The 19,034-nt window shown below is 46.2% G+C and overlaps 1 protein-coding gene across 1 annotated transcript; it reads right to left on the bottom strand.

Moving 5' to 3' along the window:
• Positions 1-157: 157 nt before the first annotated feature.
• Positions 158-18,335, bottom strand: TOMM34 (translocase of outer mitochondrial membrane 34). The gene is made up of 7 exons (XM_017662170.3): positions 18,063-18,335; positions 13,088-13,187; positions 11,781-11,933; positions 8,697-8,866; positions 5,744-5,891; positions 1,276-1,402; positions 158-1,045 (listed from the first exon to the last, which is right to left on the bottom strand). The coding sequence occupies exons 1-7, from the start codon at positions 18,187-18,189 to the stop codon at positions 941-943; spliced, it is 930 nt and encodes a 309-aa protein (XP_017517659.2). The 5' UTR covers positions 18,190-18,335; the 3' UTR covers positions 158-940.
• Between the last annotated feature and the right edge of the window lie 699 nt (positions 18,336-19,034).

Here is a 19,034-nt window from a genome sequence, read left to right as displayed (position 1 = left end):
TTTCCCCAGCACTTTCCACAAAGCCTGGCCCATGTAGATATTACAGGAAACCTGTTCAATGAATGGATGCAATGCTCAATAAGTAGTAACTTTTATTATTACAAAGTCCTGAGCAGAAAGCTGAAAAAGCATAAATTAAAAAAGAACAGACATTAGGTAGAAGAAAGATATTTAATGCAATAGCTTAAACACAATTCTACAACCTTAATATTACATACTAGTACTCAGTTCAAACAAACATAGTATTACAAAGAAGCCTGGAGGGGGCCACTGGTGAGGTCAAAAGGTAAGTCCCTGCCCAGACTGGAAGGGCACTGACTTCAAGGGGGCCTTTCTTCCATCCCCCCTTCAGGAACAGCCACAACTCTGGGCTCTTCAACCTCTTAGGACCTCCATGCAGGAGGCAGCAACACAGAGCCACAGACAAAGGTCTGGGTTCCACCACCCCAGCAAAGGAGGGTCTGGCCAAAAGGCACTGGGGCTCAGAACCCAGGCTACTATACCGAGGACAGCCCTGGAGAACAGCTCAACAGGCTGCTTTGGGGGGTAGGTGGGCCAGGGTTCTCTAGCTTCTCCAGCTTGCTCAGATGGACCACAGTGAGATGGGTCTGGTGAGGCGGGAAGGGGCAGCACTGGGCCTGCAGCATGCTTGGGGCAGGGACAGAACCAAGCGCTCTGCTGCTGAGGACCTGTTTGTGTGACATACCAGCTGTCTGTGGCAGGGGGAATGGGTGACAGGGGTTCAACTCTAGCAGGGACCATTCCAGCAAAATGTCTGGTTTTTGACTACACTGAGCTTAACTTGAACAAGCAAAGCCTCTTAAGGGGTGGAGGCCATTGCCTCTCTGAGGGGCTTCCAAGCTCACTCTGGGGCATGCTGGGTCCCGGGGGCAGGCACAGAGGAGGTCAGGCAGAGGTATTCTGCTGCCCTTTTAGGTTTTTAGTTTAAGCTCTGGTTAACTTCCCGCTGTAACTTCTGTGCAGGGCCGTTCCTGGGCTCAATGTGCAGGAGACTGCTGATGTCTGCCAAGCTGGATTTATAGTCCTGATGGAAGAGAGGAGGGGATGGGGATGGCATCCTGACTGAGGTGAGATCAAGCAGGGGTGGGGACAGCCGCTGAGACAGCACAGGGTTCTCAAACCCCAGCCTGTAGGCTGCCCTGAGTCACCTGGGGACAGACGGGGCAGATGCTACCTGGCTTTGACCGTGCTCTGGAAGGACTGCCACAGGCCCACATGTCTGTGGTTTAGTGCTTTTGGTCAGGCTCTTCTTACCTTGAGTGCCTTGTAGGCTTGAGCCCGTCTGTAAAATGCCTTCACGTTCTTCCCGTCCAGCCTGAGGGCTTCTGTGCAGTCCTTCACTGCTTCCTTGTACTGCTTCAGGACCAAATAGCAGAGCGCCCTGATGAGGAAAGAGGGTTCAGAGGATTCAGTGGCTTCTCTGGGCCACCGACTGGCCACGAGGCAGCCTGAGGAGTTATCTCAGCTGGTTACTGTGTATCTCCTTCCATCCTCACAGCAACCCTAGTCCCCCTTCTTATAGGTGGAAAATGCTGGCTACCAGGGGTGAAGGGGACCTGTTGCTCAAGGCATCACTGCTCCTGAGGGAGGGGCAGACCTGGATTCCACCCGGGCTCGCATGACCTCATTTAGTTTATTATTCTGCCTACCTCACGTTCCCTAATGTGCTCTTTCAAACCAATCAAAGGCTTCCAGAAAGCTCCCCATTGACAGATTAAAAAGTTATCTACTCCTCAAAAAAAACCCCATAAATACATGCTGACATTAGGGGTGAGTTGTAAAGGATGTCTACAGTTCTGAAATGTGTTAGAAATAAAACAGACTGATGGCTGGCTAAATGGGATAAACCAGTATAACAATGGTGTGAAGTTACATGGTAGGCAAGTGGGTAATCAATGTACAATTCTTTCAACTTACATTTTGAAAATTTTTATAATAGAACAGGAAATAAACAGTAAATCGTGTATATCCATACAATAAAGTCTTCTGCATCTATAGGGACAAAGTATGTGCATATATTTTCTTCATTAATTCTAGTCCTGTTCTCCAAAGACAGTCACTATAAACAGTCAGAGGTCTTGGAGCTCATTATGTAAGTCCATCCATTCTGCCCATTTTCAATGCACACGGAGCATTCACTTAGTTGGATATACCATAATTTATCAATTTCCTGTTGGTAAATATTTTCATTGCTTCCACTTTATAAATAAAGGATGCTGTCATCAACATCCTTGTACATAAATCTTAGATGCCTTTCAGGAGGGACAGCTGGGTCAAAAGACACGTGTATTTAAAATTTGATGGTTATTGCCAAAATGCTCTCCAGAAAAGATGCACTCTGCAGAGAAGTTATTAGGAGAGCCTATTTACCAGCAATTGAACCAACCCAGGTCTCAACCTTTAACTTCCGCCAATAATGGAATAAAACAGTGTCTCACTGTTTTAATGTAGTTGCTTTAAATATGGGTAAAACTGAGTATCTTTACACAAGGCCTTTTCATCCCACGAAATCAAATTTATCCAACTTTTAATGCTGGATAAATCCAACTTTATGTGGGTCCCCCTGCTCAGCTACCATATATGAGAATAACTTTTCTGTCACAAGATAATTAAACCCACATTCTTCTAGAACTTAATGGTTTCACTTTTTACAACTGAAACTGTGAGCCACTTAGAATTTATTTTAGCATAAGGAGTGAGGTAGGGATTCAGGTTTACGTTTAGTTCTGATCCAGTCAACCTGCCACCATTCATGGGATAACACCTCCTTTGCCTATGTTTGATTATACACTAAATTCTTATGCTGCTATGTCCATTTTTTCCCTGACAAACTTTGGAATCATTGCAAATTTAAAAACTAGTATTTTCATTAAGATTGCATGGAATTTGTAAATTAACTTAGGAAAAGCTTTTCCTTGTATCACTTTAAAAGCAAGTACAAATTCTTTGGTATTCGTCCTACGTTCTTTCCCTGTGAATTTAGGCAGGTTCTGTAATTGCTGTGACCAGTAGGGCACAGAAGAAAGGGTATAATGTGCGTTCCAAGGCAAGGTCATAGAAGCTTTGTAGTTTCTTCCCTGGTCTCTGGGAACACTTGTTCCTGGAGCCTTGAGATGCCATGTGAGAAGCCAGCTACCCTGAGGCCACCATGCTATGAAGAAGCTCAAGCTAGCACGTGGGAAAAGGCTATAAGGAGAGAAGAAAGGAGGTGCCAGCTTGCTCCAGCAATCCCACCTCCAGCCATCTCACTCATCCCAGTCTTGGTGCCGGACATGCAAGACTTCAGGTGACTTCAGCCTCAGCTGCCAACCTGTTGGCCCTGAATGTGACACCCCAAGTAAGAACTGTCCTTCACAAATCCCTTGCTCACAAAACACAAGCAAAGCAAAATGGCTGCTATCTATCGCCAAGCTTTAGAATAGTAGTTCTTGATTTAAATTTGAACACAGAGGAATTCTAAAGAAACTAAAGTTTTCTCTCAATGGGTTCTGACAATTTAAAGAATTGGCCAAGTTTCTGGGAAGTAAGGGAACCACAGTATAAGTACTGTGTACTACGTAGTTACTCCAGAATATAAACATAATTACTACAATATTTAAGATGTTAAAAATGCATAACATTGGCCTTTAAATTGAACAGCCTTGGCTTTTGATAAGCAGAATGATTTTGTATCCAGTCAGAAACGTTTTCATTACAAAGGAGTCTGGGAGATGTGACTGAGTAAAAAAGTACCCAAGCTTTGGAGTAAAAAATCCTGGCTTAAATCCCAGTTCTCCCAGGTATTGTTTAGTTAACTTTGTGTTCATTGAGTCATCTTTCCCACCGTTGTTTTCTCATAGATAAAATGGGATGACTTTGACCCAACCTGAAGAACTGCTGTGTGTGCTACATGAGACTCTCCTGAAGTCTGTCCAGGGCCTGGCAAGCTGCACGTGCCAGGTACCTGCATGGTGCTGTCCACTCAGGCACCCAACTGCACAGGAGTGTGAAGCCAGCCGAAGGCTGTGCACTGGTCCACACAGACACATACGCACGCGGTGGAGCATCAGCACGGCCTCCAGGATGTGCTGTCATTTCAGCTACATAGGGGGAAAGTTCAGCTTTGTGTAAAGTTATCGTCCTCTAAAATGAATTTATGAATTCAGTGTAACCACAACCAAAGGCCCACAAGGCACTTTTTGGGAATTTGTCAAAATGACTCTAAGGTTTAGCTAGAAGAACCAACCTGGGAAAATCAGAGCCAGGGATGCTCTGATTGAGAAGAATAAGGAAAGGACCAGCCCTATGAGATATTATAAAGCAACAGTAATTAGAACAGTGTGGCACACACACATTTGCTTGAAAAACAGTATTTCTATCACAAACAAAGCGCAGTCCTGAATGGGATAAACATCCAGGAAAATGGGTTAACAGAGGTCTCCAGCAGCATGCGGTAAACAAGTCCAGAGCACGCAGAGAAAGAGGAGTCGGAAGACAATGCCACACTACCATGGAACACACGGGCTACAGCCCGTTCTTCCAAGTTAGCTTGGCACACGTCCCAGGTCTAACCAGCCAGTATAACCACAGGTCCAAAATTCCAAAACCCAACCTTTAAAACTAAAAATTCTCAACTCATTGAGCATGAAAACATGGCCTCAAACGACACGAGGCTGCTTTCTTTACACCACCATGTTTCACTGCCAAGTGTTAACAGCTGACATCAGCAGGGTGGCCCAGACCCTGCCGGACGGTTATGTGATTCGTATCTGGACCACATCACCTTATCAAAATCTAAAAATACATTTCATCTCAAGAATTTTGGAAAAGGAATGGTGAGTCTATAGTAGATCCAAGATTTATGAACTAAAGAGTAATGTGTGTATGTTGGTAGGGAAGGAGAAACAGATTTAAGATTCTATACTAATTATTTTGTAAGAAATGTTTGGATAAGATACGATTCTCTGCTGAATGTTTCAAGCTTCTGATAGTAAAACTAGCATAGCAGAAAGATCTCTTTGGAGCCAGGTTCCAATTCTGTCTCCACCATTTATTTACTGGCTGGGTGAGCTGAGGCAAAAAGCCCTTCCTGCTTCTGTGCCTTGTTTTTCTAGACTTTAAACTGGGAAGACCCACGCTGCAGCAGTGACTCCTACACCGTAAAGGAGTCTACACCCTCACTCCCAGGCTGCACTGTTCGTACAAAGACTCACTGACCACTGACAGCTGGTGGTGCAGGGCCTTCCGCAGTGCCACAAGTCTAACCCCTCAGGCTAGCCTGGACCCACCTCTCGCTCCCAGGCCAGGCAATAGTTACTCCAAACTAGAGTTCTGTTCTCAAGAGTCAGTGCCAAGATTTCTAACAGGATGGCCTTTGGAGCAGCCATCATGTGAAGCAAGGGAAGATGGCGAGGCCATGAGACTTGTGTTGAGGTCGTGTCTGCATAGCAAGCACCTTTCTTTTACTTAGATCATGTGCTAATTGGGGGGGTTAATGAAAAATCTGGGGAGAAGGGCTAGCAAAACCCAAGCTCCCCTTTGGCATCCCTTAGTTTCCATCCCTTTAAAGAGAATGAATCTTACTGGCATTGCCTGCCTCATTGTGATCAAAACAAGGGTGAATGCATGTTTTGAGCTGTAACATACTGACTACACAGCAGGGATGAAGAGCTCACCATGGTCGAAAAGAAGACTAGGGAACAGCATCGGACATCCCCTAGGCCAGCAGCTGTGGGGAAGGTACCTGTTGCTGTACGTGGCCGATTCCAGGTCACTAAGCGAGAGGCTTTCACTGTACTTGTCAACAGCTTCCTTATGGTTTCCCTTCTTTACGAGCTCATTGCCTTCTTCCTTCAGAACTCTGGCTCTCTCCACATCGTCAGTAGAAGGCACTAGATATAAATACATAAGAGGAAAGAACCATGGAGCAGGTGCCCAACTGAGACCAAAGAAATCTCTTTGGCATCATCTCTTCCAAGTTGTCTACAACCTTCTCTCCCCAGAGAATCCCTATACAGTTGTAAAGCATCCTTTAATGATTAATGAATTCCCGATTAATGGCTTCTGGGAAATTAAACAGCTTTTCATTCAGAAGTTGGGGACTCCTGGCAAACATACTTACACATGCACATAACAACACATACATGATGAGAAGCAACCTGGGCTCCAGCCTTGGCGCTGCCACTTGGTAGCTGGAGATCTTACCTAACTACCTAACTCTTTTGGACCTCAGTTTTCTCACCATTACAATGGGGGCAATACCTACTCTACACAGGGTGACTGTCAAGATGAAATCTGAGAATACCAAAAAAGTGTAGAACTCTATGAACTTACAGCAGGAGAGTAAGTATTTAGGTAAACAAGCATCTGGTAAAGAAACGGTGCAGCTCCCAGGCTTGCAAAGAGGGTATCCTCCCCCACCTACCAAGCAGCTCTGCTTCAGCCTTCAGGGGGAGTGAAGAAGAGCAGGTGAAATCCAAGCTGCCCCCCTGGCCTTCAGGCCCTTCACTGTGTGTCCCCAATTCCCTGTTCCAGCTCCAGCTCCCATATCACCTGCTTTTTTTATTTTTAAAAACTATCTTAATACTGAATATTTATGACAAAGGTAAAGTTTTAGGAATAAAACTAACACCCCTGAACTCATCCCTCACCTTAAACAGAACATTTAAAGGCCTGTGAGCCTCTCCCCAAATCAATCTGCCCCTGAAGGAAAACATCCCCAATTCTGTGCTTCCCCTCCACTTTTTTGGCTAGTTTAACTATATACAATAGTATCCATTAACCACTTGTTGTTGACTCTGTTTTTGAGCTTTAGATAGAGAAATAAATAATTCTGTGTATTTTTCTGGGACCTGGTTTTCCTTTTTCCCCTCAAAACTATATTCCTGAGATTCATCTCTGTTGATGCATGTACTTAGAGTTCATTCATTTCACTGAAATACTACTGATTTACCCATTTTCCTATTTTTTTGGAGATTTGGATTATCTCATTTTGTCTGTTGCTATGAACACTGTTGTTGCACACATCTCCTTATCACATGTGCATGAGCTCGCTGCAAGTACAGCCAGTGGGGTCCACTGTACACACATCTTCAGCTTCACCTGGGCCCTGCAACACACCTCACACTGCAGTCACGCTCACGCCCACTGCTCACCAGCAATACCCCCTGTGCTTCATCCTCTAGCCCTCTCCAGTGTCTCTGCTGAGAAGCCCCTTCCTTCTCCCTTGCCACCCGAAGAAATCCCTATTCAAGATCCAGCTCAACCTGTCACCTCGCTGCCACCTCCTCCACGAGCCTTTCCCTGACTCCTGAAGCACGCCTCCGCCAGTCCCCCCGTGAAGGCCCTAAGCACTGAAGACTCCAAAGCACCTTGTTCTTCCTCCTGTATTTGAAAACGCTGTTTATATGCCTCAGTTTCTCATCAGACCTAGAGCTTCCTGAGGGCCAAGCTGCCTGCTTTGTCTGCCGTATGCTGCTAGCACAGGACCCGGAACACATACTCTGAAAGAATGAAATAGATGGCAGGTGCATGGAACCATCTAGTTCATTTGCCCCCACATTTTCATTCTAGGGAAAAGTGGGGAACACCAGGTTCCCACAAACCAGAGTGTATGCTATCCTTGGCTGGATAGCATTCCTCCTGCAAAGGGGAGTAACTCCTGCCCTCCCCTAACACCCACAGCATGGCTCTGGCTCCAGTCCTGCTCCCTTCTGTACCTCGATCCCCAATACCTAGCTTGCTGGGCTGGGATAATTCCTCTGGAGCATCATTATAAGAGCTTCTAGCAAGCCCCTTCCTGAAGAATGGTCTCTTCATCTTACACAAATGAGGGGGACTGGCTCTTATTTGGAGCTACCTGGGTCTGATCTTCCTTCCCTCATTCATCCTCTTCCAAGGACTCGCAGTGCACATGTTCCTGGGGCAGCAGCACCACCCGCTAGCTCTGGAGGTGGGGCAGATGGCTTAGGGCTGAGCGAATCACACAATCTCAGTTTCTGGTCACAGAGACTAGTTCAGGGAACAGCCTCTGACCAAATAGGCCAGAAAAATCTGAGAAAATATATGAGCTGGAGATTTGGGCAAAAGAAACCCTTTCTTAGGGAGTGCTCAGAATAAAACCCTTTTTCTGTTCCTCTGGGACACGAGGCATGGTACTGGATGTGAAAGCAGGAAGTGCAATAGCTTTCTTACTACAAGGAGAGAAGCTTGTCTGAAGACAAAGCTGATACACTAGAGAAGAGAGTGGGGATAAGTACAGGGAATGGAGTCAGTCTGAGCTGCTGGAGTAAATCTCACCTGAACCTGACTTTTGGACTCTCCAGTTATATGAGCCCCAAAATTCTCTACTATTTTTACGATGTTGAGTTTTCTGTTCTTGCAACTAAAAACATCCAACATGATACATCCCAAATGCTGCTGGAGGAAAGAGAAGGGAACTGACACTGTAAACCCATGTGCCAGGCTGGGGTTCAACACACCTTACATCATTTAATCTGTACCACTGTGGGGTAGGTTTTTCCCCACCCTCACTGTAGAGGTAAGGAGACAGTCTCTAAGAAGTTAAGACATTTTTTACTTTGTTTATAATATTATTTTTATAACTCAGCTTAAAGGAGGCCAATTTTTACAGGATTACTCTAAACAAAGTGGTTATGGGAAGACTGCCTGCCACAGTCTGAGAAATCACAGCTTACCTCTGTTCTTCGCAGTTGTGGTGTCTCTGGATTTGCTTTTAGTTGCCTCTCTGTGGTTTTCCAAAGGCAAGGAATCCCACCTCTTCTGAGCTGAGAGAGGCACCAAGGGGACAGAGGGCAACTTCAGGCGCCACTCGGGCCCATAGGAGTCCATGAGAGCTCTGGTCATTCTGGAAAGGAAGGTAACATACAGGGAGATTTCTGGCTGGGTCAAGAAGACTTTCCTCCTCTCGTAAAATCAAAGGTGGTGTATGGGAGCCAACAACTCTTTATATCCTTCTGACACCCAGCACGAAAGGAACAGGAGTTTGCCATCTGCAAACATCTTCTCCAATCAGTCACCATGCCTGACCCTCGCTTGGCTGCACTACATTAAGTGCAAAGTGATGGTCTGTTGCTTGTTAGTGGTACTTACACTTTACCCCCAAGGGACACACATTCCCAAAGAAAGGATCATAGGTTTCATACTTTCTTAATGGATCTATTTCAAGGCCACACAGGTACCTATTTGATTAATGCTCAGAGATTTTCTTTTTTGAATGCAAATCTTACCATGTCATTCTCAAATTTTTAAGTCCTTCATTTCTCTAGCCTAAAAGGGCCTGAGGTCTGGTCCCCTCCCATTTTTATCTTGTGCCATGTTCCCTCTTGATCGTTGTATTCAAGCCTTTGTACGTGCTTTTTCTTCTACCTGGATCAATCTTAGCCACTTCCATTTTCCCAATCCCACCTCTAGGCTGAGCTGACTTGCTTAAAATGCTGCTCAGTGACCGTGTCCATTTTGCTAAGTGCTTTGCAGCACCTAGAATGTCACCTGGAACCCACCAGGGCTCAATAAGTACGTACTGAATGGGTGAATAAAGCCAATTGTATGCTTTTTCTGCTCTTACAACCATGTTCCTACATTACTACAATGAAAACCTCGCAGACTGGTACAACTACAAATTCATGGTCTCCAACTAAGCTCCCAAAGCTGTCCTTCTGATCAGCCCAGATATTTCAAACTTCCACCCCCTCAACCCTGCTCCCTCCCTAGCCCTCCTCCTCTTTCAGAGCAAACTTACCCATACCCCAAATGCAAACCTACATGCATGGGCACCAGTGCTTCCTCTTTCCTCCAAAACCATAGGAGAGATGACAAGGCCACTCCCTCGGCCTAAGCTCTGGGCCCAGCCCTCCTGCCTCGCTCAGGGATCCCACTCGGCCACCATCTCCCTCTCCTATGTCTTCCTTTTTCCTGTTCTGTTACTTCAATCTTCAGCACTTAACTCCTCATGTAACCTAACAGCCCTCCTGGACACCCCTCTGCCATCTGCTACACTTCTCTGCCTCTTTGCAGATTGACTTCTTGAACCCACTGCCAGCTGGGTTGTGACCCCACTGAACTGCTTCCATTAGAATCACCAGTGACTTCATTCCTGAACCCTTGGTCTACATAAGGAACTGGAAGACCTGACACAAAGGATGGCTTCAACCTTCTGGAAACATCCCTTCCCTAGTGACACCAAATGCTCCAAGCTTCCACCGGCTGTTTGGGCCACTGTTCCTAAGTCCTGCCGATGCTGGCATTTCCCAAAGCTGCTCCCTCTCTTCCCCTACACACTTGCTGAGGCACTCTTTTTCTCTCCCACAACTTCAATCCACTTCTGTGCTGATGACCTTCCAATCTGTCGGGCCTGTATTTTTCTCCTTTGTTGCAAACCCATGTACCTATGCCTCCCTTAGATCTCCAGTCTCATGTCCCACAGTCACCTCCAGCTCAACATGGCAGCCACCTCGATGCCTCTTCTTCCCTTCTCACCAAAACCTGTTGAAATTCTACCTGAATGTCCCCCAAATGGGTCCCACTGTCCTCTTTCCACTATCTCCACCTCTCTTCCTGATTACCGCATGCCCCCCTTCCTATTCTGTTCTTTATCTCTTCCTTCTCCACTTCAGACAGTGAGATACTGCTCACCTGCTAAAGACCCTTCACTGTGCCTCACTGTGCTCCCATTAAATCCACGGCCCTAGGCCTGAAGTGATCGCACTCAACCACTGTCCTGAGCTGAGACCCTCGCCTGCAGCACCACGTAACATGGAAGCGGACCCCCACCGCTGAAATACATCATACTCCTCACCCCGCACTGCTGCCCCTCCTCCTTGCTGCCCGCCCACCCCAATCTCTATTCGTCTCCTGGTCTCAGCTCACCTCCTCTGACAGCCATCTCTGGCATCCGCCTCCTCCCCCAGCAGGTTAGGCCCTCCTTTCTGCCCCGACAGTGCCCTGCGCTGCCTCCTGCCACAGCTCTTGTTGCACTGTAGTGTGCTTGCCTGTTACTGACTGGTGTTCTCCATGAGACCAGGAGTGCTATTAGGACAGGAAGGAGTGTCTCAGACATCAGCCCAGGCCCTAGTGCAAAGTCAGACACATAAATGGCAGATTTTGTTGAAAGACAGAAAATAAAGGAGGCAGAGAGAAAGTAAGTTAGGGCAGAAATGACACACTAAATACATACCATGAAGTTCTGTTAAGGGTTCACTCTTAGTGTGGCATTTGGCTTTCTAACAGCCCATGCAAAGAGGGGAAATGATCAGCTGCACAGGAGGGCATCCACAAGATGGAAACAACTGCTCAGAAGTCCAGAAAGAAATTTCTCTGGAGGAACCTCTTGAGGGGGCCGCAGCACAACATAGTGACCCACATCCACGAACACCGCCGCACAGCCTCGGGCTGCAGCTGCCTTGCCTGTGGCCTGCTTTCCCCTCTGGTTAGCTCTTCCAAGCGAATGGGTCTGTATCGCTTTTATTTTGGCATTTCCCACTGAACCTGGTACAATACCTTACACAGAGCTCAACAAATTATTACTGTGTGAATGAATCTCAGAATCTATATGGGAAAACACAAACCAAAACAAAACAAAAAATAAAACCCTCAGGAATTCTGACACCTTAAAAACCTGCTAAACACAACAGCAGATTCTCCTTCCACGCTTTCCCTACACGCTCATTAGGCGTTTCAAGGGGTAGCCCAAAGCGATGGTCCTGAGTCAGTCGAAGAGGACAGGGAGGCCCAGAGAGACTACCTGCAGGGCTCAGGCTCACCTGCTGATGCCTTCCAAGGCTGATGTCACACTGTTATCAATCTGCTGCACTGTCTTGTAGTCGACATAGGCCAAGGAGTACTTCTCCAGGGCCTCGTATGCGGATGCTCGCCGCAGCAGGGGCTTCATGGCGAAGGGAGTCAGGGCCAGTGCGCTGCAGCGGGAAGCAGAAATGTCACCTGGCTGCTGAGTCACCAGGGCTCCCCCCGAAGTTCCTTCTGAGCAGGTAGGAGCATTCACTACCCAGAAGGCCATTTCTGGCGGAGAGATGTGGCTAAAAATTCAAACCTTAGAAGAGGGCCTTTTTAACTCAGGCTAAAGTGGAGAAGGGAACGAGGGCAGAGAACCACTAACATAGTGAAATTTGTGTGTGCATGCATCAATTATCACAGTTGTAGTTCCCCCAAAATCAAGGACAAGTGTCTTGTAGCTTTCATGCTTCTTGGTATTTCTACAGAGCTGCAGCCTGCTGGGAACAACAAAAATGCTTTGGAGTCAGAAGCAGTGGTGTTTGCATTCCACCTCTGCCACTAACCATGTGACCCCAGGCACATCACTTTACTGCCGCCTCAATCCTCTGCAAGGTAGTTTCAGCCTGGGAAGGACGGTAAACACTGCCTGGAGTGGTCCTGAGCACTCCATGAAGGAAAGCTAGCACAGGGCCTGGCACAAATCAAGTTAGCACAGGCTCCACGAGTATGCTCACCTCTCTCCTCCTCTCCCATCTACCACCAGCGCACCAAAGTAAGGCCATGTCACAGGGTATCAGATCTGAGAACACAGTAAGGTCTGTGTGCTAGCTTAAAGATGAGGAAAGAAGGTGGTATCAGACTGGCTTGGAGATGAAAGAAGTATGAAAATTTCTTTAATATCCTCTGCACCTGGGCACCAATCAGTACCATTTTCCTCTTTCTCCCTTCAAAGCTGCTAGCCTGTCCCCCTTCCTCCCGCCTTCCATCCCTTCTTTCCTCTCTGACACACATCCACCCCAGAAAAAGCCAGTGCAAGCCAGTCATTCGTCTGCAACTGGGCTTCATCCTTGGGTCGCAAATCTGACAAAGGCTTTAAGGCCTCTCTCAGACTGCCCACCCTACTTCTCTTTTGGCAGCAGAGCGGAGACTCCAAAGGCACAAGTCAGAGGCCCCAAGGACCACGAAGAGTCACCTATTCTCAGTAACCTAGAGACGCTTGCTAGTATCGGTCATAGATGTAACTGGTGGGATCAGTCCACAGGAGGACCAGGCCAGACAAAGCCAGTCTCCTCCTGAGAGACCTCAGGCCCCACCAAAGTTACCCCTGACCACCTACGAAGTGCTGTCTTTGATGCAGTCTGTACAGTTTCCATCCTTCAGGTGGCATGCTGCTCGGTTGGAGTAGAGAACACTTTCTTCTTCAGGGTCCAAAGAACCTGCCCGGGTGGAAGCAGAAAACAGAGACTAATAGGTTGGCAAAGGGATGCCTAGGGACACTGGGGTGCATTTCACACCCTGGGCTCTCCGGGCTTTAGTGAAGGCAGCAGAGATGATTCTAACCCAATCAGACTTGCTAGCAAGTCTGTCATTCTTACATGGGAGTGAGAATACCAAACTTCACAGGGAGCCAGGCAGTTTCTCATTCACTCACTCCAGCACTGAGCTTAGTACGAAGAAAAGCTAAACATGAAATAGCTAGTTTCTGCCTCAAAGAAATCCACCTCTGCTTCGGAGAGGGGTGCTGTATGTTCATTTTATCACAAAAAGCATGTAAACCCAATAAAGAAAGAAAAGGAAAAGAAAAATACAATGAATGCCATGCTAAATGGGCTACACAAGTGCGAGGGACGTAAAGGACACTGATTCTAGCTGGCAAATCAGAGAGGTCTCTGCCAGGGAAAGTCCTCTGGGCTGGCGACTATGGAGAACTTAGGAGAAAGACCCACACTACCACGTGGGGCGGGGGACAACTACCAAATCTTTCTCTAAAGGCAGTCCTTACCCTCGGGAATCTCAGAAGCTCAAGTCTTTTACTGTGGCCACATGATCTTCATTTACTTATTTTTTATTACTTTGGTATCATTGATCTACAATTATATGAGGAACATTATGTTTACTAAACTCCCCCATTTGATCTTCATTTTTAAAAATAACTTTTCAACCACTTCATACCTGCTACAATGGAACGTGACGAAAACAACATACAACAAACATGGAAACTATCAAGTGTTGACCCAATGATTCTACTCCAAGGTATATACCCACAACAATTGAAAACAAGCTCTTTTGAAAGCTGTGAAATGTACAGAAAACAGTATAACAGATATTCAATATCTATCACTAGCCTTAGAATACACTCTATTTGTTTCCAACCTTATGTATTTTTGATAGGGCTAGAGCTCCACTCATCCCACCTTCTTTCCTTTGCTTCCTCCCCAGACCCCCAGGGATCAGCAGTCCTGAGGTTGGTTTGTCTGTCTTTATTACATGTGTATTCAAGGTAAGATAATGTATCATTGAATATTTTTTAAAGGTTTTCCTACGTGGCACCGTATTACCTATCCTGCACCTTGCTTTTTCCACTAAGTATCATGTTACCATGTAGATGCCTGGTATCTTTCACTCATTATCAACAACAAACATAATAAAATAGTAACTTTTTCCCCCTTATTTTGCTAGGCCCTGAGTGAGACAACGAAGTATAGAGGTAAGTAAACTATATCCTTGCCCTTAAGGAGCAAGTCCAAGTGCTCAAAGCTTGTACTCCATCCCGTCTCCAGGACACGGCTGCTCAGAAACTCCAGTGGTGGGCTGGAAAGGCCCGCAGAACCTGCAACCCAGCCCGTGACCCTGCGCAAGTCACTCAATCCCTCCGATCACGTGTGCTCCCCTATCACATGAACATATCACTTCACAGACTTTCTGGAAAGGTTCGCTGTGTTAGGCTGCTCCCTGCTCTCCTTTCAAGATCATGAAAACTGATCAGAGAAATCCGCCTGAGACAGGGAAAGAACAGGGGGCAGCCCCTGTCCAGTTAGAGCAAGATAAGGGCCCTGGGAAGGGCAAACGGGATGTTTACTAAGGACCTTGGAAATGTGAAGAACAGACTTGCAGCTGGAACAATGCAACAATGTATAAGAATTTCCTCACTGAGCCTCCCTGATAATAGTAAAAATGGTTCTTTTAAGTCACAGTAGCTCTTATAGATTAACCAAGGCATACTAGTTAAAAATAGAAATGACCTTTAGTATGACTGGCTAAAATATAGTTGGCATTCTGATGGGAACCTATAGAAAACATACAGCTTCTCTCCCTCTTGGATGCAACAGGCATAAAACCCCTAGACCTAAGCCCATAAGAGGCAGCCTTGCCCTCTCAGTATATGCCTGGGAGTTCTGCATCCTCTATTAACAAAAAGCTTCTTTCTTGCTTGCCTACCATGAGTGTTTGCGGAGTTCATTCTTCGACTCTGTGAACAAGAACCGTGGTATCATCTTCTGGGGGCTCGTCCGGGATCTCACCCTGTTCTCAGCCGCCTCAAGGGCAGCTACCATTCCCTACTACTCTCACTTTAATGAATTCTTTCCTTATACTCCTCACACCTGTTAAGAGAATTCTTTCTTGTCCAGAGTCAAGAACCCTCCCCTATTCAGAGGTTGAGGTTTCTCCTAGTGCTTCACCTGGTGTGCAGGGAGAAAATTCCCCGGATGCAGCTACTCTGCTACAAAGGGACTTGCCCATAAATTGCCTAGAAAATCAGTAGCGGGATCAGCACTAAACTCTGGTCCCCTACTAAATGTGACATCTGTTCAGCAATTCTAGGAACCCAGAATAAATCCATACAGAAGCACATGATTTTCCAAGCCAGCTGGGGTAGGATAAGAGAAAAAGGCAGAAATATTGATACTTCAGATTCCTCAGCAATTTCATCAAGTAAGGCTGAGAGGTCAGCCTCAAGAGAAGTGTTCTAGGAAATAAAGAAGGGGACAAAAGAGTGGCTTGAAACTGCTAAAGTTCAAACAAAAAAGGACTGGGATTTGAGGAGGATTTGGGAAGAAATCTGGCAAAATAATTAAAAACTTGCACTTGGGAGTCAGGCAAAGCCATATTCAAAATCCTGCCTCTGACGTATCTTCATGCCATAAATGTCTTACCCATAAGCTAAGTATACAGATAAAACATATGCTAGCCAAAGAAAATAAGAAAGAGAAGGAAGGCAAAGGGAATTAGGTAAAATGGGTTCCAATGAGGACTATGGGTGAGAAACTTTGGAGAAGAGGGGTTTGGGCAAAGGGCTGTGGTTGGCTGAAATGAGTGGGAGGCTGGGCGAACTGTTAAAAGACTATGTTATTCCTGTTAAAACTCTCCAGCAGCTTCCTAACAAGGAATAAAACCTAAACTTATAACAACAAAGCAAAATTTAAACTTTTAAACAGCAGCAGACTCACAGACTCCAAGAAGGGACTAGCAGTTACCAAAGGGACGGTGTTGGGGAGGAAGGGACTAAGGGGCATTATAATTAGCACACACAATATAGGCCGGTCACGGGGGAGGTAGGATAGCACAGAGAAGACAAGTTATGACTCTATAGCATGTTACTTACGCTGATGGACAGTGATTGAAATGGAGTGGGGGGGACTTGATAATATGAGTGAATGTTGAAACCACAATTTTGCTCACGTGAAACCTTCATAAGATTGTTTATCAATGACACCTTAATTAAAAAAAAAAAACCCAAACTCCTCACCACAGTTTACTGTGGACAACGTTTACACAATAGGTTCTGCCTATTACACCTCAGGTTTACTCCTTCCTCCAACTGGCTCACTATGCTTTGGCCCCTAGGACATGCCATGCCTGCTGGCCTTTGTAATTTCAGTTCCCTCCACTGGAATGGTCAGGACCCAGAACTTTATGCACTTGGCTTCATCCCATCATCTGGATATCACCTCCACTGCCAATTCTTCAAAAAAGTTCCTTGACCTCCCACTCCAAAGAAGTCCCCCAGGCAACTCTCTGTCACATCACAGTACTGGTCTTCTTCATAGCCCTAATCATTATCTGGCAAGTGTTACTCACTTATTCACTAGTTTACATCCACACCCACCCCACAAAAAAACAAGAATGTATGATCCTTGAAAGGACCTTCTCTGTTTTGTTACATATACTCAGTACATACAGGTGCTCAGTAAATATTAATTTAATTGAAGATGGAACAGCTGTGGAGAAGGAATGTTGAGCTACATCCTCAGTGAATAGGATGAAGCCTGAATAACTTAGGATGGGGGTCAGTTAAAAAGCAGGCAGCTTGTATATACCTATCAGGATGACCACTCTCAAAAGGAAAGAAAATACCAGGTGGTGGTGAAGATGCTGAGAAGTTGGAACCATTGGGAACTGTTGGTAGGGTGAAATAGAGCAACCATTATGGAAAACAGTATGGAGGGTCCTCCCAAAATTAAAAATATAACTACTATATGACCCAACAATCCCACTTCTGGATATGTATCCAAAGGAATTCAAAGCAGTATCTTGGAGACATCTGCACACCCATGTTCATCATGGCATTATTCACAATAGCCAAGAGCTGGAAACAATCCCAATGTTCAGTGGATGAATGGATAAAGAAAATAACCCATATGTTGAAGTCCTAACCCCCAGAACTCCAGAATGTGGCCATATTTGGAAATTAAACAAAAAAACAGGAAGTAGATCCATTTGGTGGAATATTACTCAACCTTAAAAAAGGAAATACTGTCATATGCTACAATATGAATTATACGGCTTCAAGGATATTATGGCCAAGCAAATATGCTGAACACAACAAACAATGCGTGACCTCGCTCATCTGAAGCATCTAAATTGGTCACATCATAGCTACAGGAGTAGAAAGGTATCAAGGGCTGGAGGGGGGCGGGATTAGTACTTAGTGAATAGTTTCAGAGTTTCAAGATGAAAAAGTTTCAGAGCTGTTGCACAACAATGTGAATATACTTAACACTACTCAACATTTAAAAATGGTTGTTTTTTTTACCTCTAAAAGTGATAAAACATCTAGTAATATGCAAATTTTTTCTGATATTCATTAAGTGAAAAAGAACCAGTAATAAAACCATATTAGCATTAAAAAAAAGTGTAAAGAATGGGGGCAAATTTCTCGTAGTACGCACAGGAGGGGAATGGGCGTGAAGGGAAGGGCCTGGTGGGGCAGTCGGCCAAGGGAAGGAATCCCCCGGAGACAGGATAGAGCCAGGGGCGGGGCGCTGGGGTGCATCAGCAGGCCCGGCAGAGAACTGGGGTCAGGGGCGTACCTTGCGCCTGCAGCACCTGCAGCGCGCGGCTGTAGAGCGCGGCGGCTTCGGCGAACTGGCCGTTACGGAAGCTCTGGTTGCCGGCGGAGCGTAGCCCCTTCACCGAGTCTAAGGGTTTGGGGGCCATCCCGGCCAGGCCGGCAAAGGGGGCGCCTCCGTTTCTTCAGCCGAGAGGTGCGGGTACAGCGTCTAGGCTGAAACACCGGTAACCTCGCGCTGGCGTCGGGCGGCAACGCTGGCCCGGAGCCGGATGGACAGAGGGGCGGGGCGGGGCCTGCGCGCACCGTGACCTGCAGCCCCGCCTTCTGCGCACGCTCAGTTCGGGACTTAGATTCCTCCGCGCGCTGTGGGCCCTGGCGATGTGCTGGGCGTCTCACGGTGCTAGGATGCCGGGGGGCATGGTGTTGGAGGCTATGTCCGTGCTCGCATTTGGAGCTTACGTTATAGTGAGGCCCGGCAGTCAGTTAACTCATGAGCAAATGACGATGATAAACTCGTAATGTGATTAGTGTGTAAGGATAACAAACCAGGAATGCAATGGAAAGTGACCACGTTGTATTTTAGGTAAGAGGACTGACTGATCATTGAGCTGAGACCTAAGGTTTAGGGAATACTGTACCAGACAGCGGGATAACAAATGCAAAGGCACTGAGGGTGGCAAAAGGCACTTAGTGCTCTTTAGATACTGATTAAGTAAGTGAATACAGTGATAGATTGATGAAGATCCTTCACTGAGGGCAACTTCAACATACCTTCAGCCTCATCAGACTCACTCTGTGTTCCAGGTAATACTCCTGTTTTTTAAAAAACTGCTTGTTGCTTCTGAGAGGGAGCAAAATAATGTGACCTCCAAAATATGCCACTTTGACACGTGGATTATTTTGGACTGAAGGCTCTGAAGACCCCGACTCAAGAAAAACTTTGCCCACTCCTTAACTACCTAAAAGAATTTAGATAGGGAAGTATGGCCTG

The sequence above is a fragment of the Manis javanica genome, chromosome 5 (assembly GCF_040802235.1).
Source record: "Manis javanica isolate MJ-LG chromosome 5, MJ_LKY, whole genome shotgun sequence".
NCBI lineage: Eukaryota > Metazoa > Chordata > Mammalia > Pholidota > Manidae > Manis > Manis javanica.
This window is presented reverse-complemented; position numbering and strand designations above follow the sequence as displayed.

Excerpts from the sequence above, each read along its gene's own strand:
- TOMM34 (XM_017662170.3), bottom strand. The coding sequence starts at position 18,189 with ATGGCCCCCAAACCCTTAGACTCGGTGAAGGGGCTACGCTCCGCCGGC. Across the intron at positions 11,934-13,087 it reads TGCATCAAAGACAGCACTTC|CGCACTGGCCCTGACTCCCT; the intron begins GTAGGTGGTCAG and ends TTCCCGCTGCAG. Across the intron at positions 5,892-8,696 it reads CACAACTGCGAAGAACAGAG|TGCCTTCTACTGACGATGTG; the intron begins GTAAGCTGTGAT and ends ATTTATATCTAG.